Source organism: Muntiacus reevesi, chromosome 1 (genome assembly GCF_963930625.1).
Source record: "Muntiacus reevesi chromosome 1, mMunRee1.1, whole genome shotgun sequence".
In the NCBI taxonomy this organism is placed as follows: Eukaryota; Metazoa; Chordata; class Mammalia; order Artiodactyla; family Cervidae; genus Muntiacus; species Muntiacus reevesi.
This window is the reverse complement of record NC_089249.1, coordinates 166,488,241-166,515,091: the sequence shown is the minus strand read 5'-3', so window position 1 is coordinate 166,515,091 and position 26,851 is coordinate 166,488,241. Positions and strand designations below refer to the sequence as shown.

Genomic DNA, 26,851 nt, shown 5'->3' with positions numbered 1-26,851 from the left:
TTTTCTAAGGCAGCTCATCAGATGCTCTCCTCAAAGTTCACAGGATTATTGCAGTCATCTGGGCAAGGCTGAGGGCAAGACTCCTTAGAATCTGGTCCCACTGCCTCTTCACACTGTAAAGCAAAAAAAAAATGGACTCTTGGGTTTGACCGTGGAGTCCCATGTACCCACTCCTGAAGAGGGGGCTCGAGGACTCTGCAGGAAAGCAGCAGGAGTGTTCCAGAGAGGCCCTGGCTGAAGGCTAGAGGGACATCTGTCCCTGTTCCCCATTTTCCAGGCTTTAAATCTCTTCCCAAATGGTAACATCTCCTTGCACTTTAGGCCCGTTTTCAGTAATCAATGCTTTTACTTGGCTCAATTAGGTTTAATTATCCATTTTCTCTGCTTTAGAAGCTAAGCCCTGGAGAGGTTATCAAATTGGGGTTTTAAGCAACTGGAGGAGCCAAAGTGCACATGAAAAGTGTGAAGAGTTGCCCAAGGGATAGGTTGAACCAGGAAGGAAAGTAATACAGAGGGAAGGACCACAGGGGCAAGCGTGTGGAAACCCTACTCATGGAGATGACTAGGGCAACAGATGAGTGTGAGGGAGAGGCCAGCTCTGGAGCTGGGATCTTCCCCAGTGGATATATGACAAGGGAACTTAAGATCTGGGTGCTAAGCAGCAAAAAGAGCCTCTGTGGGATCCTGTTGGACCAGGCCCTGCCATTCAGATGACTGTGCCTGTGGGCAGATCAGGGACCCCTGACTACTCTAGTTCTCTCCACTTGGGATACCAGATTCAGATCCTGAGGCAGCAGCTCGAGTCCACCCAAACAATGGCTCTTGGGGCTTGGAGAGCACTCTGGGCTTGGAGCCACTTCACAGTCAGGCAGGGATCTTGCAGAAGACAAAGGCCGACGGGATCACCAAACTCTCGTTCTGAAGCAGCAAACAGGTCACTGCTGCTCCCGGTTTCACTGTGTGCCAGGCTGCTGAGGCGTGGAGAGGGGCAGGGCTGCAGGCCCATTCCAAGCCCAAGTCCTCCCTTTCTGCAAATTAAAACGCAACCTTGGTGGCACGACTTTGCCCTCAGCAGAGGTCCTGGCTCACCCCCCCTCCACCTTTCCCTAGTATAGGATGTGCACGGATGGCTGACTCAACTAAGGGCAGGGCTTTCCTGGGATATTGCTCATTTGGGGAGGTGGCAGCAAATGGGGGTGGGAAACGAGGCCAGGTCAGAATCACCTAGCATAATATATGTAACATAATAGGTGCTCATCAATTTAGTTGCTTCTCAAGTCTGTGAGAAAGAAGTAAGGAGGTGTTATGAACTAGAGGACCGAATTAGTTCAGATTTTTGGCTTCACAAGAAGACACATTCAAAACGAGGGCTGGTTTTATTTTCCAACAGAATCTTCTTTAATACAAAACAAAGATAAAACACATCTTAACCCTGCAATCTGCCAGCATGCCTTGTTTCTACAAGATGCATGCTAGTCCGTTAAGACTAAGTAGCAAAGAGTCTTTAGGAGTATTTGATTGGGAGAAATAGAAAAAGCAGATCTTAGGGAAGCCTGGGCAAGGCCCACAGCTGAGACACATCCCCAAACACTAGAGCAGTCCTTGTCTTTTCAGATCCTCATATGTCTTCTTATTCACAACATTCCCACTGGAGTCTTCATACTCTTCCTAAAAGGGAAGAAGGATGCCATTAAGTACAATTCCTGGGAGAAATATTCAGACCAGCCTCTGGGTAGCTGAGCTCAGCCTGGCCTGATTCCATGCCATTCATCTAAAGCAGCCTTTCTCAACTGGGGTTCTGCTCTACTGCCCACAGCATCCACTAGACATCTAGAATGGTACCAATTATGACCTATCCTTGGGGATATCTGAGAAAATTGTGTATTCAAATCACTTTCTGTGTGTAAGATGAGGAACTCTGCTGAGAAAGGCTCATTTAAGACATGGTTTTTAAATGGGTCCCAAGAACCCTAGATTTCTGCCTAAGAGGCCACTACAGTTGATAAAGGCCAAGAGGACTGAGCTTCTCCGCATCCAGGAGTTCTGCTTTTTTCTACTGAGAAGGGCTATGCTGCTAAAAAAAGGAACACTGAACGCCACTGACCCAAGAGGAAGCAGCTACCATATCTCACATACATACCACTCCTCATCTCTGAAATCTGCTGTTAGGGATGACCATCCCAAGGCCAACAAGGCGCCTCCCCACCCCATGAGCAATCTCATCAGATGCTCTCCTCAAAGGAGATCTAACATATGACAGATTTTCAACCTCTTAGCTTATGAATCCTGAGGGAGGACAAGACACAGGGTACTCCTGCTTGCCACTTCAAAATTTCAATGGGAGAATATAACCTGTCTTAAGACACAGATTTGAAGTCTGACACATGTAATATCACAAATAAATTAGGCTTACAAGTCAAGAGCCGATTAGAGATACTGTCTCACTACACTTCCTGCTACAGTGAACCAGAGGCCGTCTCTCACTCCCTTCTGCACCATGAGGGACTCTGTGGCTTGACGTTACACCCGATGCTACATAAGCACTCACCTCAGTGTCAGGCTGCCATCGTTCCGACGCCTTCTGCAGCTTCAGCTTGGCCCACACTGCAGGACGAGAAATGATCAGCAACCAGATTCCACTGAGTATCCACTGGGTACAGGGTGTTACAACAATCCCTCATTAGGATCCCCGAGTGCCTGTCCTCAAGACATCTGCCTACCCCAAATGGCAATTCTGGTTCTAGACTGCCTGTGGACAAACCTCTTTCATTGCAAAACTTACCATAATGTTTGCTTTGTTGTAAAATAAAACTTGGATCATATATAACCAAACACCTCTTAGAACTGAGAACTGATACTCTCAAAGGAAAAGTTAGTATGGTACAAAATATAGGAGTTACTGGAAAAAGTGACCTCACTGTTTTAAAGTTCATAATAAAGAGAAAGAGAATGCTGTGCTTAGTCACTCAGTCATGTCTGACTCCATGGACTGTAGCCCGCCAGGCTCCTCTATCCATGGGGATTTTCCAGGCAAGAATAATGGAGTGGGTGGTCATGCCCTCCTCCAGGGAAATCTCTCCTACCAGGAATCAAACCCAGGTCTCTCACATTGCAGGTGGATTCTTTACCATCTGAGCTACCAGGGAAACTCAACAATGCTTGAGTGGGTAGCCTATCCCTTCTCCAGGGGAATCTTCCCAACCCAGGAATCGAACCAGGGTTTCTTGCATTGAAGGCGCATTCTTTACCAGCTGAGTTAATCAGGGAAGGTCCAAGAGAACACCAGACATTGTCAAATATGTCTACTTGGGGTCTGATGCATGTATTTCAAAAAATTCAGAGGAAAAAAAAAAACACTGAAATATCATGGTCAAAGAGTCTGAAAGATAAGATGGCTCAATAAACACTGAAGACATTAGAAGAATAATTCTGACAGTTCAAGTCTAATGAACACAAAGAGGGAAAGACATCTACAGACACTACCACAGCTCCAGAGGAAGGGATCAGACATGTGCAAAGATAGGACAGACACAAGACACAAAACTAGGGAAAGAACAACTTAAACTTGTAAGAATGTTGTTTAGAAGGTGCACCCTTAGAACAAAGGGCTATGTATGACAGATGGGACAGGTCGCTGCTACAAAGGTAAGATTACAGTGAAACGGAACAACCACTCGAGTCTTACAAGCTTTCCCATTTCTCATCAAGTAGAACAATCTCTAAATGTGACAAGATTAGAAGAAATATCATAGAGAAAGCTGAAGTCTAAGATGGGTGAAGAAATATTAATAGTAAATCAGACAATATATAAGTGCTTAACTCTGCCTGGTGTACAGGCACTCAACTAATCATCTTTTCCTTCCTTGCTAATTGCCTTAAATTAGCTGAAATCTTTTTTTTAAAAGCATATTCATTTGGCATCAGGTCTTAATTTGTGCCACATGGGTCTCAGACCTTCACTACAACGTGAGGAATCTCCAGTTGCAGCATGTGAGATCTAGTTCGCTAACCAGGGATAGAACCTGGGCCTGTTGCATTGGGAGCACAGATTCTGAGACAACGGATCACCAGGGAAGTCCCTGAATTTCCTATTTTTGATGGAATAGCCAATACAATAAAAGCTATAGACACAGGGTATCATGGTTTTAGAAAAGTGATTGCTCTCATAGGCAATGTCCCTTGAATCCATGAAAATGTATCTCTCATGATATTGTCATAAACAAGATGATGATATCTGAAGCTGATGCCATTAGTTCATTAAGTTTAGTAGACTTATACCTAGTGAATTTTGGTCAATTGTGACTAACCACCTAAATGAGAAATCTCTTGTGAGAAGTTCCACAGGGCTCTTTCTTAGCTGTCTTTTGTTCAACTTATGATTCATAAGTCTGGAACAATGGAATGATTAAAATAATGAATTCATACGTCAAATCTTTCATTTAAGTTAAAAAAAAAAAATAAAAAATAAAAAACTACTGTACTGAATCCCTCCTGCTAAAAATGCCAAAGAAAAACTTCAACAGAATGATCTAAAACAAAGACAAGGAAACCCAGCATGACAGCTGTGCCCGTGGTTTGCTCCCTGCCCACTCCCACTAGGGCACCTGTCTTCCCAAGGTGCTCTGGAAGCAGCAATCCTGATCTAACAAGGAGCTACTTCTGCTGCCAGTTACTAAAGTGAAAGCTGACTGTACAACAGATGGAACCTAACCCAGGTGCATCTTCCTACTGTCCTTCCCTGATATTAGAAATTGAGACACTGAGAGAATGAACTGCATGAATGTAGGCTCTGAACACTGAAACAGGTCACACAGCGCAAGGGCTAGAGTTGCTTTCGCTGTGAGCTAAGGCTCAGAGAGAAGACACAGCAAAGTGGAGAAGGCGTACACGCAGACGAAAGCACAGCTGGAAAAGCATGCTCTTCCTCACAGGATGGAAGGGAGGGCACGGAGTTAGGTTTTAAGGGGCTCTCTTCCTCACAGCCAAAAATCCTTAAGATGTCTAGTTTAGATGCTTAAAAAAAAAACCCAAATCCAAAAATCACACATGAAATTCAGGTTTAATAAAAAATAATTATTCTACCAATGGGAAATGAAGAAAAATTGCACACACTCTACAGAATAATAGAATTAAATTCAATTTAATAATTAATTGATTATACCCATAACTGATTCATGTTCATGTGTGGCAGAAACCAATACAATATCGTAAAGTCATTATCCTTCAATTAAAAATAAATTTAATTTAAAAAATAATTAATTGATGCCTATTAGTAGTGAGATACCTGAGATAACAGTCTGTCATGATCCTGTGGGCGTCAAGATGTATGTAACTACCTGTTACTGAAAGTCTGAAAGGAAGCCATAGAGTTAATCTAAGATATTTAAAAAGGAGGAATAATCCCTGAGGAAAAAAAGGAGAGGGGAGGTGATGAAAAGAGAAAGTGATACTGAGATAGAAGTGAAACTATAAATGCTACACAAATGACCTGCAAGTATCAAGGGAGGTCATTATGGGTGGAAACGACATACCGTATCAAAGATGTGGCAATAATAATATGAGAGAAAGTGATAAACCTAGACAACTGAACAAGGAGATACATGTGGATAACATTTTGAATGGTGAAGCTGCCAATAATATTCTGGAAAAAAACTTTTTTTCTTTTCTAAAAATTTGTATCACTAAAGAGACAATTTATAAAGTTTCTTTATGAAATGCCCTTAATGATCAACTCAAAAACATCTACAGGGGTAATTTAAAGAAGGCAGTATAGGATTATGGGAAGAGAAAAGACTGTGGTAGAACAGACACGTGATTGATCCCTGGCTTTCTTTTCTTTTTAAGATAATTTCTTTTTTTTTTATTTCCTTATACATAGCTATTTATTTAGCTGTGTGGGGTCTTTTGTTGCAGCATGTGGGATCTAGTTCCCTGACCAGGGATTGAACCTGGGCCCTGGGCATTGGGAAGTGGACCAATGCTTTAGCCACTGGACCACCAGGGAAGTCCCTGGCTTTCTTTTCTTATGCTACATGACCTTTGAAGACTTACCTCATTTTTCCTCCTCTGAAAGTGTGGGTGATCTTCTACCTCACTGATTGCTCTGAAGATTAAATGAGTGTAAAAATCTCCCATTTGCCTGGCATATACCAAGCATCTGGCATATGGTAGCTAGCAATAGGAAGATTAAACTCCACATGAAAGATAAAGGTGACTTTGGATCTCATGCCTCGGACTCTGTAGAGGAGCCCACAAGGGAAGCTGCTGCTGATGGCAGCTCATGCTTTCTCACTGAATACATTCCACATTGTGGTCAGGCATGCTGTAGCACTTCACCTATATTATTTCATTTAATCTATATGTTATTTCATTTGAGACAACTCTCTGAAGTAGATATACTATTAACACCTATAATTGATAGATAAAGGAAACCAAGGCACTAAAAGACGTAACTTGCCCTGTGTCCCCTAGCCAGGAAGTGGTGGAGGTACAATTTGGACCCTAACAGGTGGCTTCTCCAGAGTCTTCACTACTAGGAATGTGGTTTTGAACCAACTTTACCCTTGAAGCAGAACAGATGAAAACATAAAGAACTTGAGGGAATCCATCAACAAAGTCCTTGGGTAAAAACAATATGACAAGACATAATGGGGGTGAAAGCTACCATGTATAAAATGAGTAAGCCACAAGGATACAACACAGGGAATTGAGCCAATATTTTAAAGTAACTATAAATGGAGTATAATCTTTAAAAATTTTAAATCACTACATTGTATGCATGAAAATTATGTAATATTTTAAGTCAACTACAATTTTTTTAAAGTGAAAAAAAGGAGATAATGGGAATCTGAAAGCAGAAAAACCACTTTTTGTAAACAAGGTGATAAGAATATTCATATAAGAATAAACACTTAGTCTACTGAATCATTATGAGTAAGATGTATAGAATTTACTGTTTCAGATCACCAATATAATCACCTTCTATAAATAACTCAACAGAATGACACATACTAATAATAGATAACAGAAACTAGTAGCAGAAATAAACTGTTAGATGAAACATTAAAGTTAGAAATGTTAGAAAACACCTGTATGGAAGGAACAGATTCCAATTTACTATATAATCTTTGTGAGAAATCCAACAAGAAAACAAGGAGTTAAATAGAAATAAATAGATCAATTAATACACTGCGTGTAAAGAGCTTACCCCATACAAGGATGAATATTGACAACTAGGGTAAAAAAGAGCCCACATTTGCTGCCAATATTTTGATAACTGGGTAAATGGTCTATTACAGTAGAACAAACAAGCTATCAGAGAACAGGAATTTCAAAAAGAAAATGGGAGTGATAAATAAGGTTACAATATAATATTGAGTTTATGTGGCTCAAATAACACAAAACTGGCAGAAATGCAAGACACAAAGTTTAATTACAACTGGAATCAACATGTCCATACCAGAATTCAAAACAGATAGACATCAAGTATGAAACCTACTGAATAGGAGAAAATATTTATAAATGATATGACAGATAAAGGGTTACTATTCAAAATATGTAAACAACTCATACAGCTTAATAGGGAAAAAAAAACCAAACAACAACAACAAAAAACACAACCTGGTTAAAAAGTGGGCAGATAATCTGAATAGGTATTTTTCCAAAGAAGACATACAGATGGCTAACAGGCACATGAAAAGATGCTCAATATCACCAACCGTCAGAGAAATGCAAATCAAAACCACAAAGAGGTGTCACCTCACACTTGTCAGAATAGCTGTCATCAAAAATACCACAGATAACAAATACTGATGAAAATGTAGAAAAGTGGTACCCTTACACTGTTAGTGGGAATGTAAACTGGTGCAGCCACTATGGAAAATAGTATGGAGGTTCCTCAAAAAGCTAAAAACAGAACTACCATATGATCCATCAATTCCACTCCTGGGTATATAACAGAAGAAAACAAAAACACTCATTTGAAAAGATACATGTACTCCCAACATTCATAGCAGCATTCTTTACGATAGCCAAGACAGGGAAGCAACCTTAATGTCCACCAACGAATGAACAGAGGAGATGGAGTATGTGTCAGTTGCTCAGTCAGGTGCAACTCTTTGCAACCCAGTGGACTGTAGCAGCCAGGGGCCTCTGTCCGTGGGATTCTCCAGGCAAGAATATTGGAGTGGGTTGCCATTACCTTCTCCAAAGGATCTTCCCAACCCAGACATCAAAGCCAGATCTCCTGCATTGCAGGCAGATTCTTTACCATCTGTGCTACCAGGGAAGCCCAAAAGAGGATGTGGTGTATACAGATAGATACACAGATATACATGCACACACACACACACACACACACACACACACACACACACAACTCAGGCATAAAAAAAGAATGAAACTGTGCTATATGCAACAACATGATGGACCTAGAGGGCATTATGCTTAACGAAATAAGTGAGGCAGAAAAAGACAAATACTAAATATTATCCCTTATACGTGGAACCTAAAAAATAAAACCAACAAATGAATATAACAAAACAGAAACAGATTCACAGATAGAGAGAACTTGTGGTTACCAGCAGGGAAAGGCAAGGGCGGGGGAGATGGGAGTGGCAAGATAAGGACAGGGGATTAAGAGGTACAAACTACAATGTATAAAATAAATAAGCTACAAGGATATGTTGTACAGTACAAGCAATAAGTTTTTTTTTTCCCCTCCTGTGTGACTTGTAGGATCTTAGTTCCCAGACTAGGGGTCAAACCTGGGCCCTCCTGCAGTGAAAGCAGGGAGCCCCAGTCACTGGACCGCTAGGGAATTTCCTAGTATTTTATAACTTTAAATGGAGCACAATCTATAAAATTTTGAATCACTGTTATACATCTGAAACTAATACGATATCAACGTATCTTCAAAAAAAGTAAATTTTTGACTAAAGACTTAAAAAAGGAACAAAGTAACAGGATCAAAGGAAGTATTAATAGGAAAAAGGAAATAGCAAAATGCAGAATAAAAATATTGAGTTTTCTACTTTGTCACACTAAATCAAGGAATCATATGGGCTATTAACTAAAGAGTCTTCTCAGAGTACAGTCCCTTTCTATGAGGACGTAATCTCCATCTAAAGTTTCAAATGACAGAAGAGAATGTAGCATGTAATCAGATCAACTTCATGACATAAATATGGTTTTGATTCCTAAATCTGACAAGCGTCTGAAAGCAAAGCAAAAAGCACACCTTTTATTTATGAATGTAAAAACAAAACTTCTAAACAGAATTCTAACAGGATAAATAACTACATTAAAAAAACTACCGCTCAGTATGAAATAATTCAGAAATGCTGTTTTATCCAAGGCCTGATCAAAAGTAGTAAAAATGTTGCCACCTTTCTTTCGTGGAATATGATAATAAAATCATACTGCTACTGTTAAGTCACTTCAGTCATGTCCGACTCTGTGCGACCCCATCCCTGGGATTCTCCAGGCAAGAACACTGGAGTGGGTTGCCATTTCCTTCTCCAATGCATAAAAGTGAAAAGTCAAAGTGAAGTCGCTCAGTCATGTCTGACTCTTTGCGACCCCATGGACTGCAGCCTACCAGGCTCCTCTGTCCATGGGATTTTCCAGGCAAGAGTACTAGAGTGGGGTGCCATTGCCTTCTCCGAATAAAATCATAAGCCAACCTTAAAATTAGTGAGGCTGAATTACATGGTCTTTAAAAACAGCATTCAGGCAAGGAAGACTTATTGCCTGCTTCTATTTAACATTTAATATTTGGGGGTAACACTTAGGAAAAATAAATACATGGAACAAAATTAATTAAATATGTTTTGCAGTTGAACTGGATTGCAAGCCTAAAATAACGTAAGGTATTACATTACATTACAACTTCAAGGTATCAAGTAATAAATCAACTCGGGCAATTTGCAGCATGTATTTTAAGAAAATACGCCCCCAACCCCAATCATGATCTACTTATTAACTATATACAGCTAGAAAACAAATCTAAAAATGTGACAGCATTCAAAATGCAGCATTATGATTCTATGAAATTTCATTACTATTTTAATTTCCTCCGAACAGACTGAAGGTCAAAAATGAAAAGAGGCTAACTGGATAATCTGATATAGGATATATATTAATTCTGATCAGAGGAACTGTATGACCCTGACTTGTAAATGCGTAAACAAACAGCAAAAAGGAGTCCCCAAAGCTTGCCATGCACAAGAAACTCAATGGAAGAGTCCCTGGAACTCACGGGTTAAGTCAGGGATTGGGGAACTCATTAGAAGGTCATTTCTACTTGGCTTTACCATGGAGGATATGAACCCCAGAGGGGGAAGCCAAATCAGTTAGCTGACCAGGCAACAGCGTCGTGTGGTATGCTAAGAGGCAGTGCATGAAATTTAGCAAAGCGGAGTGGTAAAATTCTTTTCCTAACAGTCTAACCCACTGACAATGAAAACATGACCAAAAAAAAAAAAAGAAAAGAAATAAAACTGTGAGGAAGATGGAAAAATCTATCATGGCCAAGTAGCCAGGAAGCCTAAGGTTCCTGGGAGCTTCAACAACACATTTCTGGACACACGTTGAACTTGGCTTTTTCTCTGAGAGGTACTTTGCTGACATGTTGCTGTCACCTCAGAAATAAGCTTACTGAGATCACTTCTATTTCCTCCTTTGTATCTGCAGTTCTTAACACAGTAAAATCAACTCAGAAAATACACATACACTCATTCACTCAAAATCTTGCATATCCAGGAGTTCACAGACCCCAGTTAAAAGCAGTGTTATACTCAGCACAGAGCTTTTCTCAAGGGGGAAACAATCAGTACTCCTGGCTAATCCATCCCCTGAAAAAGCAACAAATATAGGACTGTAGTAGTCTGTATGTACCCACAACCTGCTGCCCTTAGGCCTGGACACATGACAATACTGGGACAGTGAACTGTAGCTCTGGCCTCGGGAACAATAAATAATTACTTACAGGAGACAGCGTCTTCAATCTGTGTCACATTAGCAAAGTGGGCAGTATTTGGGATGCCCAAACACCTCATGCCATGAGCATGACGCCATTCCTGGGAGAAAAGCAGCAAGAAGACAACATGAAATAGGACTGACTGAACATTCAGCACTAACCCCATTCCCTAATCCTTTGCAAAAGGCTCCACCTAAAGACAGTGTTCCTTCTGACGCTCCTGTCTGTAGACAGCTGGCTACGACTGACAAGAGGCAGTCACTTCAAAGCAGCACTGTACTGTCTGCCTCACTGGCAGGTTTATAAAACCCAGATCCAGACACAATCTGAGTCAAGGCCACAGCTCTAACTCATCACTTAGCTCCTATGCAACCCCCACCAGCATGCGTAGGCATTACTGATGGCAAGTCAGTGTCATCTTTAGAAGTAAAGGAGAAGAGTGTTTCTCAGGTACAAGCAAGGATATGAAAGAGACCAGGGAGGGATGGTGATGCAATGACACTATGGCTCAGGAATGGCAGATGGCACGGGCCCTGGATGCCAATTCCAATTCACTGGAGGGGGTACTGAGAAAGATTGAGAGACTACTGGAGTTTGGCAGAAAAGACCCCAGAATCAGTAACACGCACATCTGAGGAAGAGAAAGAGGAATTCACATACATTCTCCATTCTTGGCTACATCTAGCATGCCTTCTATTCTGTAGAATTTCCCTCCAAGTACTAAGAACTGAAGGCAGAAACAAAACAAGCGTGAGTTCACTTACTGGAATACCACCCAGATAATGCCTTCTCTCAAGAATAGCTTGATAAATGTCATCCTCTTTTTTTTTTTTTTTCAAGAGGCAAAGGCCCATTTAAGACCCAAAGAAGAAGGCGGTCAGCCCTTTCTTTGGTATTAAGTACTAGCAACAGGAGAGAGAAATGACCAAGGAGTCAGAAAGGCAGAGAGAAAAAGCAAGCAAGAGAAAACGGAAACGAGGTTCAAATAATAGTGGTGGAATGCCTCCAGAAACTGTCTCAGGTGCTACCCGAGGCTGGCACCGCTGCCAGAGGCCAAAGGCCACATGCTGGACTTTATGTCCACTCCTCTGATTCTCTTTAGCTCTGGACACTAGTGATCCTCTCAGGCTGCTCCTATCCTCTTCTCTAAAAGACTCATGTTTCAAACTTCCACGTCCAGGAGAAGCACCGAATTTCTTACAGCAAAGTGCCGCTGGAAGGCCTTAGGACCTCGGTAGGTATAGTTTCCACAAATCTCACAGTTATAGTTGATATTTAGGCCATGAAGCTTATACAACCAGTAAGGAATGGGCTAGAAGAAATCAGACAAAAAAACAGTATTAGACCAGTGTCTGCATCTGCTGCCGAAATGAGAAGGGGGAAAGATGGCAGTGGGAGACTTACTTTGCCGTCCCAGCCGAGGGGCAGGTTTTTGGGGTTGTAAATGATCTCGTTCTCTTCATCTTCACTTTCACTCTCACTGATCTGCTCTTCCTCTTCCTCTTCTCGCTCTTCTCCAGTTCTTGCCTGCTTGCGTTGTACGTTTTCATGGGTGAGATGTCGCTGCTCCTATGGGCAGGTCCATGAATGAAAAGGGAGGTGAGAGAATAGTGCAGAAGAAGGAAAATTTCCTATTTTCCTATAACCCTTGTTGATCCCTCCCTTTTAAGGATCAAGTTTTCCTTCTTGCAGAACAAAAGGAAAGTCTTGCTTTCAAATAGAATTCCTCTTCAGTAGACCTTTCCTGAAAGGAAAAAGTCAAAAAAAAAAAAAAAAAAAAAAAAGGAAAAGCTAAACCTAGCACTCGCCTAGGTTCCTCACTGAGGCCGGAGACAATCGCAGAACAGAAGTCTTCTCTCTTCTGCCCCTAAACCGTTCCCTGATCCAGTCTTCCTTTCTCTTTCCTACTGTTATCACCCTCACCAAGAGGACAACGTTCTAACTTGTCCAGGGTCTGTCCTCACTCCAGTCCAGCTTCCATGTTGTCCCCAGATTTATCAGCTGGAGAAAACCAATCCAGGGGCACACTTTGCTTAAAAAAGCCTTACTCTGCTTTCTGCTACTTAAAGGACAAGGTCCAACCTCCCAACATACAATAACTTCCCAAGTTTTTCTCTGACTACACCATCCCTCACCAGACACACCCAAGGACAACAGTTTGTTTTCTCATTATTTCCTTTGACAGTAATTTTACCTTCATGCTCGCTGTTTCCTCTACCTGGAACATCTTAATCTCCCTCTCTCTACTTAGAACACCCAATCTCAATGTATTATAGTAAACATCACATTATACTGCAGTTATCTGTAGCCCTCAATCACAAACTGGGCTTTTCAAGGGTAAGAGGCTGTCACATTCACAACTGTACTCAAAGATTTAGCATAATATCTGGAAACCAACAGGTGTCAGTAAATGGTGAAGAAATGGTAAAAATAATACCAATTCATAACAACATCAACTTTTGGAAATCACTTTGGCTGGAAGTGGCTGGAATTCTAAGGAGAATACTGCCATCTCCTGGCAGGGAAAGCAAAATGCTCTCAAAGTTAGAAGTCGTGGGCACACTTCATGTCAGGGGCACAGAGAGCCTTGCGTTCGTTTCAAAGGACTGGCAACTCAGGCTGCTGCCCACACTAGCACAGTCCCAGTTCACTGTGGAGAGTATACGTAACCCGTGTACCCAAAGTCTGGCTAACCTTTTATCCAAAGCAGCTGTAACACAGGGAGCCAACGGATGACTCTTGTCATACCTTACTTGCCTTTTGAGTGTCTGTTTCCTAGGCCACCCCTGGCTATATTCTGGAGCTCAGGGAAAGAACCTGAGAGGGGAGTCTACTCTCCCACCTAACCTCAGGGGATTGGGCAAATAGGAACGTCACCTAACAACAGACCCCTAACAACAGAACAGGGTCTCAGTGAAGGGCTAAGTACCCTGGGAGAACACCAATTTTCTGCTGAAGTAGTTTGATATGTACCTCTTTTCTTGCAATCCTAAAAAATATCCTACAAGTTCATATTTCTCTTACTTCCATAACTTGGAGCATTTATAGCCCTCAGAAGAGTCACTTACCCCAAGAATCTCTACATATTCGTAGATCTGGGCTTCAAGGAAAGCAATGTCTTTGTTCCTCTCAGTGTCTCTGGAAATAAGAAACAAACCATATCACTCAAGGGTTCTTTCACCCAACGCCATGTTCTCTATATCTGGTAACATTTATTCCATAGGTTCATTTAAAATTACAAGCACAAGAGAAATACCATGTTGTGAAAGCAAATGTTCTGTTCTGCTCAGGACTTGCTGATATTTCCTTTTTTTTTTTTAATTAAAAAAATACTTTTGGCCATGCCATGTGGCTTGCAGGATCTTAGTTTCCCAAGCAAGGATCAAACCCAGGCCCCCTATAGTGGAAGTGAGGAGTCTAAACTACTGCACTGTCAGGCAATTCCCCTGAGATTATTTCTTAGAATGCAAGGAAGCTTCCTCTTCGACCTCATTCTAGAGAGTGAAAGGCATATTCACGTATTTAAATTCCTATCAATTTCCTATACAAAGGAAATGTGGTACAGAAGGGAAGCTCTGGAATGGGCAGACTTGGGCCCAAATCCTGACCTTGCTACTTAGTAACTGTGAGATAACAGGTATAACTTTTCTAAGTCCTTATCTGTCAAAGATGAGGATAACAAATACTTTTCAAGGTTGTTTTGAGAATTAGCAAAATCACATATAAAAAAAAATACACTGTACAAGCATGTCGGAGAAGGCACTGATGACCCACTCTAGTACTCTTGCCTGGAAAATCCCATGGACGGAGGAGCCTGGTGGGCTGCAGTCCATGGGGGTCGCTAAGAGTCGGACATGACTGAGTGACTTCACTTTGACTTTTCACTTTCCTACATTGGAGAAGGAAATGGCAACCCACTCCAGTGTTCTTGCCTGGAGAATCCCAGGGATGGGGGAGCCTCGTGGGCTGCCAGCTATGGGGTCGCAGAGTCGGACACGACTGAAGCGACTTAGCAGCAGCAGTACGAGCATGTGGCTCAGGAAAGGATTCAACTGTTACTAGCAAAAATGCACTTAAATGAACATTTTTGAACCAATCTACCCTCTATAACCTACAGAGGTAACAAAATGTAGCTGAGGCACAGTTCCAACTTTAGAAATGTCACCTACTCTCAGACACCTGAGTACAGACTGCCCTTGGTTTACAATAACAATGAGAGAACTGTCTGCCATTAGCAGAGAAAAAGAGCAGACTGGAGCTCGATGGATCAATAGTGGTGATGTATAAAAAGTTTAAAGTGTAAGCAGAGGTGCCCCCGCCCCCCCACTCACCGCTTGGTGCCCTTTGTCTTGGGATTTTTGGCAAACAGGGAGGTGTCGAGTGACTCGAGGGACTTTCCTTTGGTGCTGAATAGCCTCTGGGCTCGCTCTTCTAGGGTCCTAAGGAGACACATGGGGCAAAGGATTTCAGGATTACTTTACCATCTAGGCTTGCTTCTCTTTGCAGTGTGCAGTGACAGAAAGAATGGAACTGGAGCCACTTAAGATCGTGAAACACAAAGGACACGAGACAGTCCTGACAGAAAAAGCCTCTTACCCGCCACACTTCAGGCCTAAAGCCAGGAGGGCAGATTTCAATCTGTCCAGACCCAGGGAGGCCAACTCCTATATGAAAGAAACAAATTACAATTTTATATAAATAGACTTGGAGAAACAACAAATGCTCAAACTTAGGTTTGCACGCTGGTGTGTGGGTGTTTCTAAAACAGTGGCAAGACCGCGCATTCCATGGCCAGTCTCCTAGCAGGATGCTCCAACTCTCCAAAGGACCGACTCTGCGGTTAAGTTCATAGGTAACCATATTTACTGTGTTCCACTACTTCCACTATAGCTTAGGATGGTTAATTTTTAGTTAACAGTTTTCAAAGAAATTGGATAAGCTTTTTTTCCCCTTTTACATCTTTCTACATTCTTCGCAGATGCTTGCCTCAAGGATTGATGTCTTACCATAATAAGTCTGTAGTGTTAGGAGATCAAGTGACCCCTCTGAGGCGTGAACAGGCAAGACCAGCACAGGCTAAAGAAAACATACCTCCCAGGAGGAGAATGCAGAGAGGTCAAGATGGGCTCCAGCATGGGTCAGGGCACTGCTTGTTTCTTTCTGGAAAAGCAATATGATGTTTATTAAGACCCAGGATTAGAACAAAGGCAAGGGAGTCATCTCAATTACAGGCATACCTCAGAAATATTGCAGGTTCAGTTCCAGACCATTGCAGTAAAACAATTACCACAATGAAGTGAGTCCCATGATTCTTCCTGGTTTCCCAGTGCATACAAAAGTTATGTTTACACTATACTGTAGTCTATTAACTGCACAATCCCAATATGTCCAAAAAGAAATGTACATGTCTTAATTAAAAAAATTTTATTGTGAAAAAATGCTAACTACTATCTGAGTCTTGGTAGTAATAAAAATCAAAGACCACCATAACAAAATGAAAAGTGGCAATAATAGACTTGTCTGATGGAGGGGGTTGCTGCATTTGTAAAAAAAAAAAAAGCACCATCTGAGAAGTGCAAGAAAGCTAAGTGCAGTAAGACGAGGTGTGTGTGTACCAGGTGCTGGTTGGCCCCTTATAAACATGTATAAGTGAAAATCAAATGCCTATAAGAGAAGAGCAAAAAGAAGAAGAAAAAAAAACCAACTAAAACTAGATGGTCCAACTCTCCCAGATTTCAGAAAAAATTCACGTTTGTCCCCAGGAATGAAAATATGTAGTAAAGATTTCTAGCACATAATTATATCAGCCTTTGGTCAGTAGGGACCACAGAGCAGTAACGATACGGTTGGTGAAAATGTTGGACCCAACCAACGGCGAGTGGGCCCTGACAGATCTCTTTCCAAAGTACACAGGGAAAACCCGGCATACTTGGCAGAGAACACCTCCTGGCTACAACTGATCCCAAGGGACCAGCATCTGAATGCCTAAAGCAGAGGCTCAAGATTAAAGTAAAATAGTTCACTTCCCTGAAATGTCCTCCACCCAAACCCCCCACTGAAGCTCACCGGCCATCCAGGAAAAGTACCATTCTCCCACTTCTTCTCAAACTCATTCTGAATTTTCCCAAAAAGTTCATTCTGATCTTGAAGAGGCTTCACTCTATCTGTGTAATCCTGAAGGTATTCAAGCAGCATCTCCAGATATCTATAGAGGAATAAGTAATAGAGACAGCAAGGTTTCTAATTCTGATATACTGTTATGCCCTACAAAATATACTTATAACTCCAGTGGTACTAGTCTTTTAAAGTAATAAAAATGAGCTTACAATTGGCTTTCTTCTAATATGTCATCTTGATTCTGACCTTTCCTATCTTCTTTCATCCCCAAGATACAATTCCAAATACTATAGTTTTAACTCACACATAAGAAAGATTTCAGGTGAAAAGAAAATGAGAAAAAGAGAGGAAGGCAGAGTACAGATTACTAACGGGGCAAAACAACACAAACAAAACGTAACATCTATACATCAGACCCAGGCACCTCTGAGAACCACATATTCTTCCAGAGCCAAAGTATTATGATTTTAATTGTATTTTTAAATTAATTAATCATTTATTGTTTTGGTTGCACTGGGTCTTCACTGCTGTGAGGGCTTTCTCTAGCTACGGCAAGCGGGGGCTACTGTTCGTTGCAGTGCACAGGCTTCTCATTGTGGGGGCTTCTCTTGTTGCAAAGCATAAGATCTAAGCACATATGCTTCAGCAGTTGCAGCACAGACTCAACAGTTGCGGTGTGTGGCCTCTAGGGTGCCCAGACTCACTAGTTGCGGCACTTGGGCTCTAGAGGGTGGGCTCGATACTTGTGGTACAGGGGCTGCTCCATGGCATGTGGAATCTTCCAGGAACAAGGATCTAACCCATGTCCCCTGCATTGGCAAGCAGATTCTTATCCACTCTACCACCAAGAAAGTCCCAAAGTGTTATGATTTTAAAACCATATCTTTAAAATTCATATTCTCCCATAAACCTGGAAGTCATTCACATATGCCTTTCGTAAACAAGATTCAAAACTGCCCTCAAATCTTCTTGTTAAAATAATCTCCTAGTCACATTCAGTAGAGGCCTGGAAGCTAGTGATGCCTACCTCTTGTACTCGGCATTCTTCCTTTCTTTAGGAATGTCAAACAACTGGTCAAAGATGGACAGGTAAGTGATATAATCCAGCTTCTGAAAAGAGAAAAGAAATGACAAGAGATTCAGTTAGGTGTCTGCACCAAGTTACAACGTAATCCCAATAAATGAGATAAAAATTGAGGCTAACAACATAATCTCCGATAAATGAGATCAAAATTGAGCCCAACTCACTTTAGCCTTTTTTTCCCCCTATCATTTAATTCCTATATTAACTAGGTGTTAATTCCACTGGACTAAGTAGAATATGAGACACAAAATTAACCTGGAAAAATAAAGATCAAATCAATAAACCATAGGCTAAAAGAAACATCTCTTCAACATTACTACATACCAGGCCACTTGTTTAAAGACTGACATCCACTGCATCTTAAAATAAGGTCCCGGAAGGTGCCCTTTTTTCCCCCTTATTTAATCACTTATTGAATATCTTTGGACCAAGTGCATGGATACACATGAGAACAAGACCAATGCAGCAGGATTGGACTCACGGAGTTTATATAGCTGAGACAACTTTTGGGACATGTCCTTACAACTCCAAGAGGAATTTCATCACATACTTCCTTGCGACTTTCCTGAGGCTGTCACATTAAATCTCATCTCTTATGGTAAGTTATTTTTAGGCATCTTTTTAAAGATATTAAATAGTCATTCCTGGAAGAAATTATGTTTTTGTATCTTTATGTATCTACTACTATGTGTACCTAACACAGATGCTTGATGTGTACTTGGGAGTTTTAAAAATTTATTTTTACAAAAGCAAAATAGGATTGTTGTAATAATAAGACAAAATTTATTAGTAAGTAGAACAGATTTATTTGTTCACTGCAGAAACCCGATTTTCACTTTGAAAATGGTTTCCTTCCAAGAAAGCACATCACCACTTTAATATTTATGTAACAGTTCCAGAACACAAGGAAGACACTGTTTCATGTCTAATAGCCCCGGCCCAGTGTCCTGACTCACCCTGAGAGTCAGAGCCACCCTCCCCTATCCTGGGTCTTACCTCAGAGGCCTTCAGGTTAATGTATTTGAGGTAACAGTCATGAAGATCCAGGTAACGACCATATCCCTCTTCATCTGTGAACTCCACCAAGTCTGAAGCAATTAGAGGTATCAATGATTCAGATACTGAAGACCACTTTCTTGGACTTGGCTTTTCAGGTGGACTGCACTGTTTCATAATGCAGCCCTTTACCCAAACACCCTGTCTCTGCTCGCAGACTGAAAAGGGACTCGGCCAATGCATTTACGTTGGATGAGCACAAAATGAATACTGTGTCCAACGACAGTTTAGGATGACAATCTAGTCCAGGCTTTTCTTTAGTCTAACTGAACATCAGTAGGAGAACCCAGCTATACATTTCTGTGGGGCCATTTCCCAGGGCTCTGAGGGCAAATCTGAGCTCTGTTATTTACCTGAACTTCTATTAGTGCTGGAGAGAAGCATTAAACCCTACTTACTTTGTGCTTCTTCACTTGGATTCTCTCGTGCCTTTAGGAGCTCCTCAAATTCCACTGACATTGGAACACAGATCTGATGGAAAAAAGAGAAAAGCTCAGGCGGATTTTTCAACATAAAAGTTGCAATACCACAGAATGGGCTATAGAGAAAGTTGGATTTCTAATGCTTTACTTGGCTTGGATTTTTCATTAGGAGTTTACTTCTGTTTTCAATTACCTTGCTTTTTCCTTTGTGTTCTGCCATTGTTTAACTAAAATTTGCTAAAATAACATTCACAAAAGTTCAAATAACATAAAAAGACAGAATGAAAAAACAAATCAAGGTTCCCCTTTAATAGTTCTCCTGCGAGGGAGTTCTCTGGTGCTCCAGTGTTTAAGATTCGGCGCTTGCAATGCAGGGGGCACGAGTTCGATCCCTGGTTGGGGAACTAAGATCCCGCATGTCTTGAAGAGCACTCCCACCCTGTGGGCACCAACCTTCCTCCACCAAAAAAAAATTGTACCGCAAATAGATAACCACTGTGTACAGACCATTTAAAAATTTTTAAATGTCAGCCATTCTCAAACTTTGCTGCATATTAGAATCACCTGAGAGAACACTAAAAAAGTCCTGACATACTTGATACCAATTAAATGAGAAGTTGGGGGGAGGTACCAGCGCTTTTTAGAGACCCTCAGATTCAAATGCACAGCAAAATTCGGAAACCATTGCTCTGTGCATTTATATATATGTATTTGTGCAACCATAACACTGACAAGTGCCAAGATTATTACTTTGCTTCTCACATAATTGGATTTAATTTTTTTCCCCTTAGTATATCCTGAGCATCCTTCTAATCATTTATTTAACCATTTATCCCTTATCACTTTCCCACCACAGCTGGGAAAAGGTTAACACACCAAAATGGTACTCACGTCTTCTCTCTTGGTTAGCAAAAGACTGAATACTCTACCTTCCAAAGGGAGTGAGGAGACATTTATGTACCTCCACTAAGTAACCTCTCCTGCCTAGTATTTTCAGTCTCTTATTTTTCTACCCATTCCTTTACATATGGACACCTTCCTATCTGCCCTATGATCCTACTTCTACTTCTCCTCTCCTTTTTCCTGCCAGTCTTTCAAATGCATGTTAAAACACTACACACTACCGTTTCCCCACTAATCACAAGTGCTCCCTGTGACCAGGTTTCCCAAATTTCCACTCCCGCCACTTCCACCGAGCAGCAATCCTGGCAGTTACCAATCAGTAACAGCTGATAGCAGTCACTTCCTTTCTGAGGCTCATTTGCTGAGCTTCCATAAGACATTACCTGGAGCTGCCAACTGACCTATGCTGTAAGGCTTCCCAGGCCCCCTTTCCGTGAAGTGCCTTACTGTGAGTGTGCCCCAGGGCACAGAAGCTGACCCTTCACACTCTCCCTCCCAGAACTCCATGATTCACAGCTTCAACCATCAAGTCCACGTGATGACTCTCAAGCCCCAGTCACTAACTTCAATTGCTCATAGGACACTTCTACCTAGGTGTATCATCACCTGAAAATCTACATACATAAAAATCCACTTCCAGTGCATATGGGTTCTTTCTTCCTTATTTCTATCAAGGGAAAAAACAACTTTTCAGGTACAGAGTCATAAAAGTTCAGTGCAATTACTGACCCATCTCTCCACTTCTATAGTCATGCCTCACTCCCACTTTCCCCTAGAATTCCTTTGGTCAGCTGTGCAAGATGTTTAATGAGTTCTCAACAACTGAGATGTAATCCCTGCTCCATATAATCTTTCAATACAGTGGGGCAGACATTCACTGTCGTAGAGCGTGACAGGATCATAAAGGAAGGATTAACTGGGATTAACTAGGGGAGTGAGACAGACTAGGAAGCAATTTTCATGAAAGAGTGGGTCTCTGGGCTGAATCATGAAGGGGTAATGATCAATGGAAGTGAGTAAAGCCTCTTTGTGTTAGTCAGTTCCTCTAGGTAGCAGATTTCAAGATAGGAACACAAGCAGTTTATTGGCCCGTGGGGTGGGGTGTGGTGGGGGGGAAGAGGGATTACCCATGAAAGATAAAAAGGAAAGGGGGACTTCTCTGTCAATCCAGTGGTTAAGACTCCATGCTTCCAATGCAGGGGACACAGGTTTGATCCCTGTGCGGGGAACTAAGATCCCATGTACTATGAGGTGCGGCCACAAAAAAAAAAAAAAATAAGAGAAAGAGAGCAGGATGGAACGATGGAGCAGGAGAGCCTAGACCATGATGCAGATAAGACAAAGTCTTGACCAGTTCAGTGAGGAGCAAAGATTACTCACTAAAAGTCTCACATTGGGCAGAAATACCAAGCTGTGATACACTCCCTCCCGCCAGGCTCAGCCACTGGCTACAGGCTTCCCAAGAAGAGAACATGAACGTTCAGCCGCTTCAGTCGAGTCCAATTCTTTGTGACTCCATGGACTTAGCCTGTCAAGCTCCTCTGTCCATGGGACTTCCCAGGCAAGAATACTGGAGTGGGCTGACATTTCCTCCCCGAGGGGATCTTTCTGACCCAAGGATTGAACCTGTGGCTCCTGCAGTGCAGGCAGAGTCTTTACCACTGGGCCACCAGGGAATTAGCAGGCAGCTTCTTTACCACCAGAGCCACCTGGGAAGCCCAAAGAGAATGGCTTTAGCTTAAAGCTCAGGGAGATTCTAAAAGAACTTGGGAGTTGCAGGATGCCACCTAACTATACTGCTTATAGCTAACTGCTAAGTTCTTTTTTGAAAGGACATCTAAGTGACAGTCTCCATACATCTAAGTGGCAGTCTCCATTTTCCGTACACATGTCCTTTGTCTGCTCCTTGGACAGGTCTGGAGAAAAAACTTTCCAAGGTCATACCTCATTTGGGTGCTTCCGGTGGAATTCCTTTATTTGTTTGAGTCTGTTATAGAATTCAGCAAACTCATTGGGTCCTGAAATGGCATTGAGCTCCTCTTTTCGTAACCTGCAATTTCAGAAAAAAATCCAGAAAACATGGAGCACAGAGTCAGTCCTTTAACCATGGCCCCTCAAAAGCAATAATTCCTGTCACTGGAGGTGACTGTCACTTACCCATCCTTGTCGTCATACAAATCCCTCAGATTCCCACTGACTTCCATATATCTCTGAAAGGCAAACACAAATCCATCAGAATGAAGCAATCCGTACAACTGAGACCCAAGCAACCAGCAAGGGCTCTCTAGTCAAATCCCAAGAAAATATCAATATTAAAAGTTCTTATGCTTTCTGGTACCCTTAAACAGAGCACTGGCTCCTAGCTAATTTTTAAAATAGGTCACTCTGAAGATTACCTAAGTGATGTGTTTTGAGGGGTGACAGAGAGTTCCTATATTTAACTTTCCCTAGAAAAGTCACAGGCTTCCCTGGTGGGTCAGTGGTAAAGAGTCCGCCTGCCATTGCACAAGAGGTGGGTTGGATCCCTGGGTCGGGAAAAGGAAATGGCAATCCACTCTAGTACTCTTGACTGGGAAATCTCATGGACAGAGGAGCCTTATGGGCTACAGTCTGTTGGGCTGCAAGAGTCTGATACAAGTTATCGACTAAAAATAGAAGTATTGTAAAAGAGAGTCATGTAAGAGAGTCACTCTTTGGAAAACAGCAGTTCCCATCAAAGACCCTCAAAGATAAAAGGGCAGTTCAAGATGACTTTCACTATTTCAAAAGGCTTGACTAAGGAATGCTCAGGCTAAGTAAAACATCACACAGCTTCCTTTGGGTTCAAATTCAGGATGGCACAAGTACACAGCCCATTCTCCAAAACTTTTGGGACCAGGTTTGCTTCAGAATTTGGAATTTTTAAGTTCAGGAAGGTACTACATGAAATATCCCTAGTGAGATCTGGAAAACACATTAATTAGTTCTGCACTGAAAGTTATATTGTTTATTAAATGGAATAAAGGCCATAAAAAACCTCTCATCTGATCAGATCAAGTCAGATTTTTGCCACCAAGTAATTTCCAAAACAAATTAACAAATCTTTTTGTTTTCAGAGTACTTTGGATTTGGGAATCTAGATAAGGGATTAGGGGCTTGTAATACTCATTTATCTACCCTAAATCAGAAACTCTGATTAGGGTCTTTTATTCTTTTCTATGCGGGAGGAGAGTACCTTCTAAGCCCGAAGCATTGATACCTCATAACTACTCTTTGCACATCCATGGGACACAGGATGCTATAAAGGGGATCTCTAGTAATTATACAAACCCCTCGACTGGCCAATCGGCTACCTTTGTCCCTGCACCCCCTCCCTCCTCTTCCAGTCCATCGCGCCCAAAGAGAAGCGGACAGCGGGACACTCACATCTTGCATGGCCCGTGTGCGGTGGTCAGAATTGATCTGGTCCCGGAGCTGAAGAAAGGCAAACGGTGACATGGACGTCGTTAGTCGGAATTCTGGAGTGGGGGAAGGCCGCCCGAGGGCGGAGTTTACCCGCTAGGGTCTTAGCGGCCCAAGCAGAGAGGCCTCTGGGCGCTGGGCCCCGGGGAATGGTTACCTAGGCCTGAGCTCGGGGAGGGAATCTCCCGAAGGGCTCAGAGCGGGGCGGGTCTGAGGGCTGAAAAAAGCTCTGCGGTTAAACCCGGGCAGGGGTCCGGCCTCAGGGTAGCCCTTGCCCAGGCCCACTCACCGTGGACTTCTTAGTGAGCATCTCTTTGGCCATGACATCCATAAGCCGTTCCTTCTCCTCATGATAGCGCCGCTGCTGCTCCAGAATCGTTTCCATCTTCCCTCCTCCTCCTCCCCCGCCGCCGCCGTCGCTGCCGCCGCAACCCAAGCCAGACCACCGACACGACCGGAAACAACCCCTGCCGCCTTGCGCGCCCGCGTCCGCAAGCTACGAGTCCGGCGGCGGCAAAGTTCCGCGGTTGCCGGAAGTTCCTCGGGGACCCGAGGGAAAGTGAGCACCGCTAGAGACCCAGTCCGTGCTATGGAGACGGCTGCAGGGCCCCCTGCCGGCCGAGGGTGTGTGGCGCGATACCGAACGCTTTGCAGGTGCCTCTAGGGGGCACACAGAACTCCAACAGCCTGGCGGTAAGAAATCTGACCTGGCTTGCGGGGACTTCCCTAGCTGTGCGGCCAGGCTGGACTGAGTAACTGAGGAGCACGGATGGGAGCTGGAGAATCGGAACTTGAGTCTCCAGCTCAGTGTGACCTGTGACAACGTTTTTCCCTCAGTAAAATGAGGATGATCGCGGGTTTTTTCCTTTCCTTTCTTCTTTTCTTTCTCCTTCCCTTCCTTTGTTTTGATATTGTCTATCAGCAGTGCTGCGTGCATGCTAAGTCGCTGCAGTCATGTTCGACTCCTTGCGACCGTATGGACCATAACCCGCCAGGCTCCTCTGTCCAAGGGTTTCTCCAGGCAAGAATACTGGAGTGAGTCTCCATCTCCTCCTCCAGGGGGTCTTCCCCATCCAGGGATCAAACCCACATCTCTTATTTCTCTTGCATTGGCAGACAGGTTCTTTACCACTAGTGCCATCTGGGAAACCCAAGGGACTGGTTAAATAAAATATAGTGCATTCAAGCAGTAAAATACTATATAACTGGAGAAAAAAAAAAGAAACAACTCTACATGCCCACATCTAGGGGAGAAATGAAAACCTATGTCCATATGTGCAGACATTCAGAGCAGCACTACTGGTTATCAACAAAGCTGCAGCCCCCAAAGTCATTGACTGGCAAATATACAGACCACATATGATGTATCCATACAATGGAACATCATTCAGCAATGAAGGAATATTACAATACGGATGAACCATGAAAGCATCATGTTATGTGAAAGAAGGCAGACACGGAAAGAAAATCACATTAGTGTGTGTTCAGATGGCATATCTATACAGATAGAAAGTAGGTGAGTGGTTGCCTGCTGCTAGTGTCTAAAAATTTAAGCAAGACCTCCAACTTAGGGATAGGACCCCCAGACACAACAAATCCCCAGAAATTTTTCCTGCACCTCTGGGAGAGAGGTAAGAAGTTCCTCTTCTGGATTGCAGACTCAGTGTGTGTATCTTTTGAGGGGTGGGCGTGGGAGGGTAAAGGTTTCGGATTCACCATGTTTCAACACATATGAGACACTATCAAGTGTTAACCCCAGCATTGTTTTATGGTCCATTAAGAAAGAAAGAAAAAAAAATTTTTTTTTCAATTTAGCTACGTCACATGGTTGATTATATGGTTGCATCTGGTTTCTGAGGTCATAAATCTGAAAAATGTTTATCTTGAAATCAATGATCCATTATTGTACTTGCACATCTCTTTCCTCTTAGGTCACCTGAGCACCATTCACCTGATGCCTTCCTTCCCCTGAAACCTTCTCCTTCCTCATTCCTCCAGACCGGTCACCAAGTCCTGTCTTTTCCACTCCAGCTGCCACCTGTTCCATTATCTCCTGCCTGCACCCCTGCACCAGCCTCCTCCCCAGCCTACTCATCTTACCCCTCCAATCCATTATTCACTATGCAGCGAAGTGATCATCTCTCGCCCCTGCTTAAAGATTTCCACTGCCTGGTTTACCCACAGGGTGAGGTCTGTTTCACTTGGCTTTCGGCGTTTCATGACCTGGCTGCTGCCTACTGTTTTAGTCTTTCGGCACTTCCTCCAAATGAAATTACTTGCTGCTTCCTCAAAATACACCATATGTTTTTTCAGGCCTCCAGGTCTTTGCATTAGCTATTTCCTATGCTTGGACTACTCTTCCTCGGTAAGTTCTTTTTTGAACATGTAGTTAAGTGCCCGAGGCTGAGTGTGGAGGGGTGAGCAAGGCAGGCGTGAATCCAACCCTCAGAGGCTGGTGGAAGAAAGAGGCGAAAATGTCAACATGCAATCATTAATGATAAGCACACGTGGTGGGCATTCATCAAGGTTTGTTGAAAATGTCAAAGTTGAGGATTCAGATTGGGCCGGGAAGGCAGTGTGGAAAGGAGTAGAACCCCGGATCTACCTATTTCGGGAACTTGACAAGTAGAGTCTCCACCTCTGTGAAACGGAAAAACGCCCGCCCCATAGAATTTCGGGGAGGATTTCATTTCAGATACATATAATCACGCGGTTCTGCCGGCCCGGAGGGCCCCTCCTCCACTGGGCGCCGAAGGTTCGCCCGCCCGGCCGGGGGGCCCCCACCCAGGGGAGGCCGCGGGCGGGACGTCAGTGGCTCAGCCCGCGCCGGCCGCCAGGGCGCACGAGTCC

General features: G+C 42.8%; 1 protein-coding gene across 1 annotated transcript; it reads right to left on the bottom strand.

The window, feature by feature from the left end:
• Nucleotides 1-1,374: 1,374 nt before the first annotated feature.
• Nucleotides 1,375-24,507, bottom strand: SF3A3 (splicing factor 3a subunit 3). Its single transcript, XM_065916087.1, has 17 exons — nucleotides 24,291-24,507; nucleotides 23,966-24,013; nucleotides 22,718-22,770; nucleotides 22,505-22,610; nucleotides 19,634-19,706; nucleotides 19,176-19,267; nucleotides 18,123-18,205; nucleotides 17,045-17,183; nucleotides 16,070-16,138; nucleotides 15,575-15,642; nucleotides 15,310-15,417; nucleotides 14,047-14,116; nucleotides 12,383-12,547; nucleotides 12,180-12,290; nucleotides 10,988-11,078; nucleotides 2,549-2,604; nucleotides 1,375-1,668 (listed from the first exon to the last, which is right to left on the bottom strand). The coding sequence occupies exons 1-17, from the start codon at nucleotides 24,384-24,386 to the stop codon at nucleotides 1,591-1,593; spliced, it is 1,506 nt and encodes a 501-aa protein (XP_065772159.1). The 5' UTR covers nucleotides 24,387-24,507; the 3' UTR covers nucleotides 1,375-1,590.
• Nucleotides 24,508-26,851: the final 2,344 nt, after the last annotated feature.

Excerpts from the sequence above, each read along its gene's own strand:
- SF3A3 (XM_065916087.1), bottom strand. The coding sequence starts at position 24,386 with ATGGAAACGATTCTGGAGCAGCAGCGGCGCTATCATGAGGAGAAGGAA. Across the intron at positions 22,611-22,717 it reads TTGTATGACGACAAGGATGG|GTTACGAAAAGAGGAGCTCA; the intron begins GTAAGTGACAGT and ends CTGAAATTGCAG. Across the intron at positions 19,268-19,633 it reads TCCAAGTGAAGAAGCACAAA|ACTTGGTGGAGTTCACAGAT; the intron begins GTAAGTAGGGTT and ends TAATTGCTTCAG.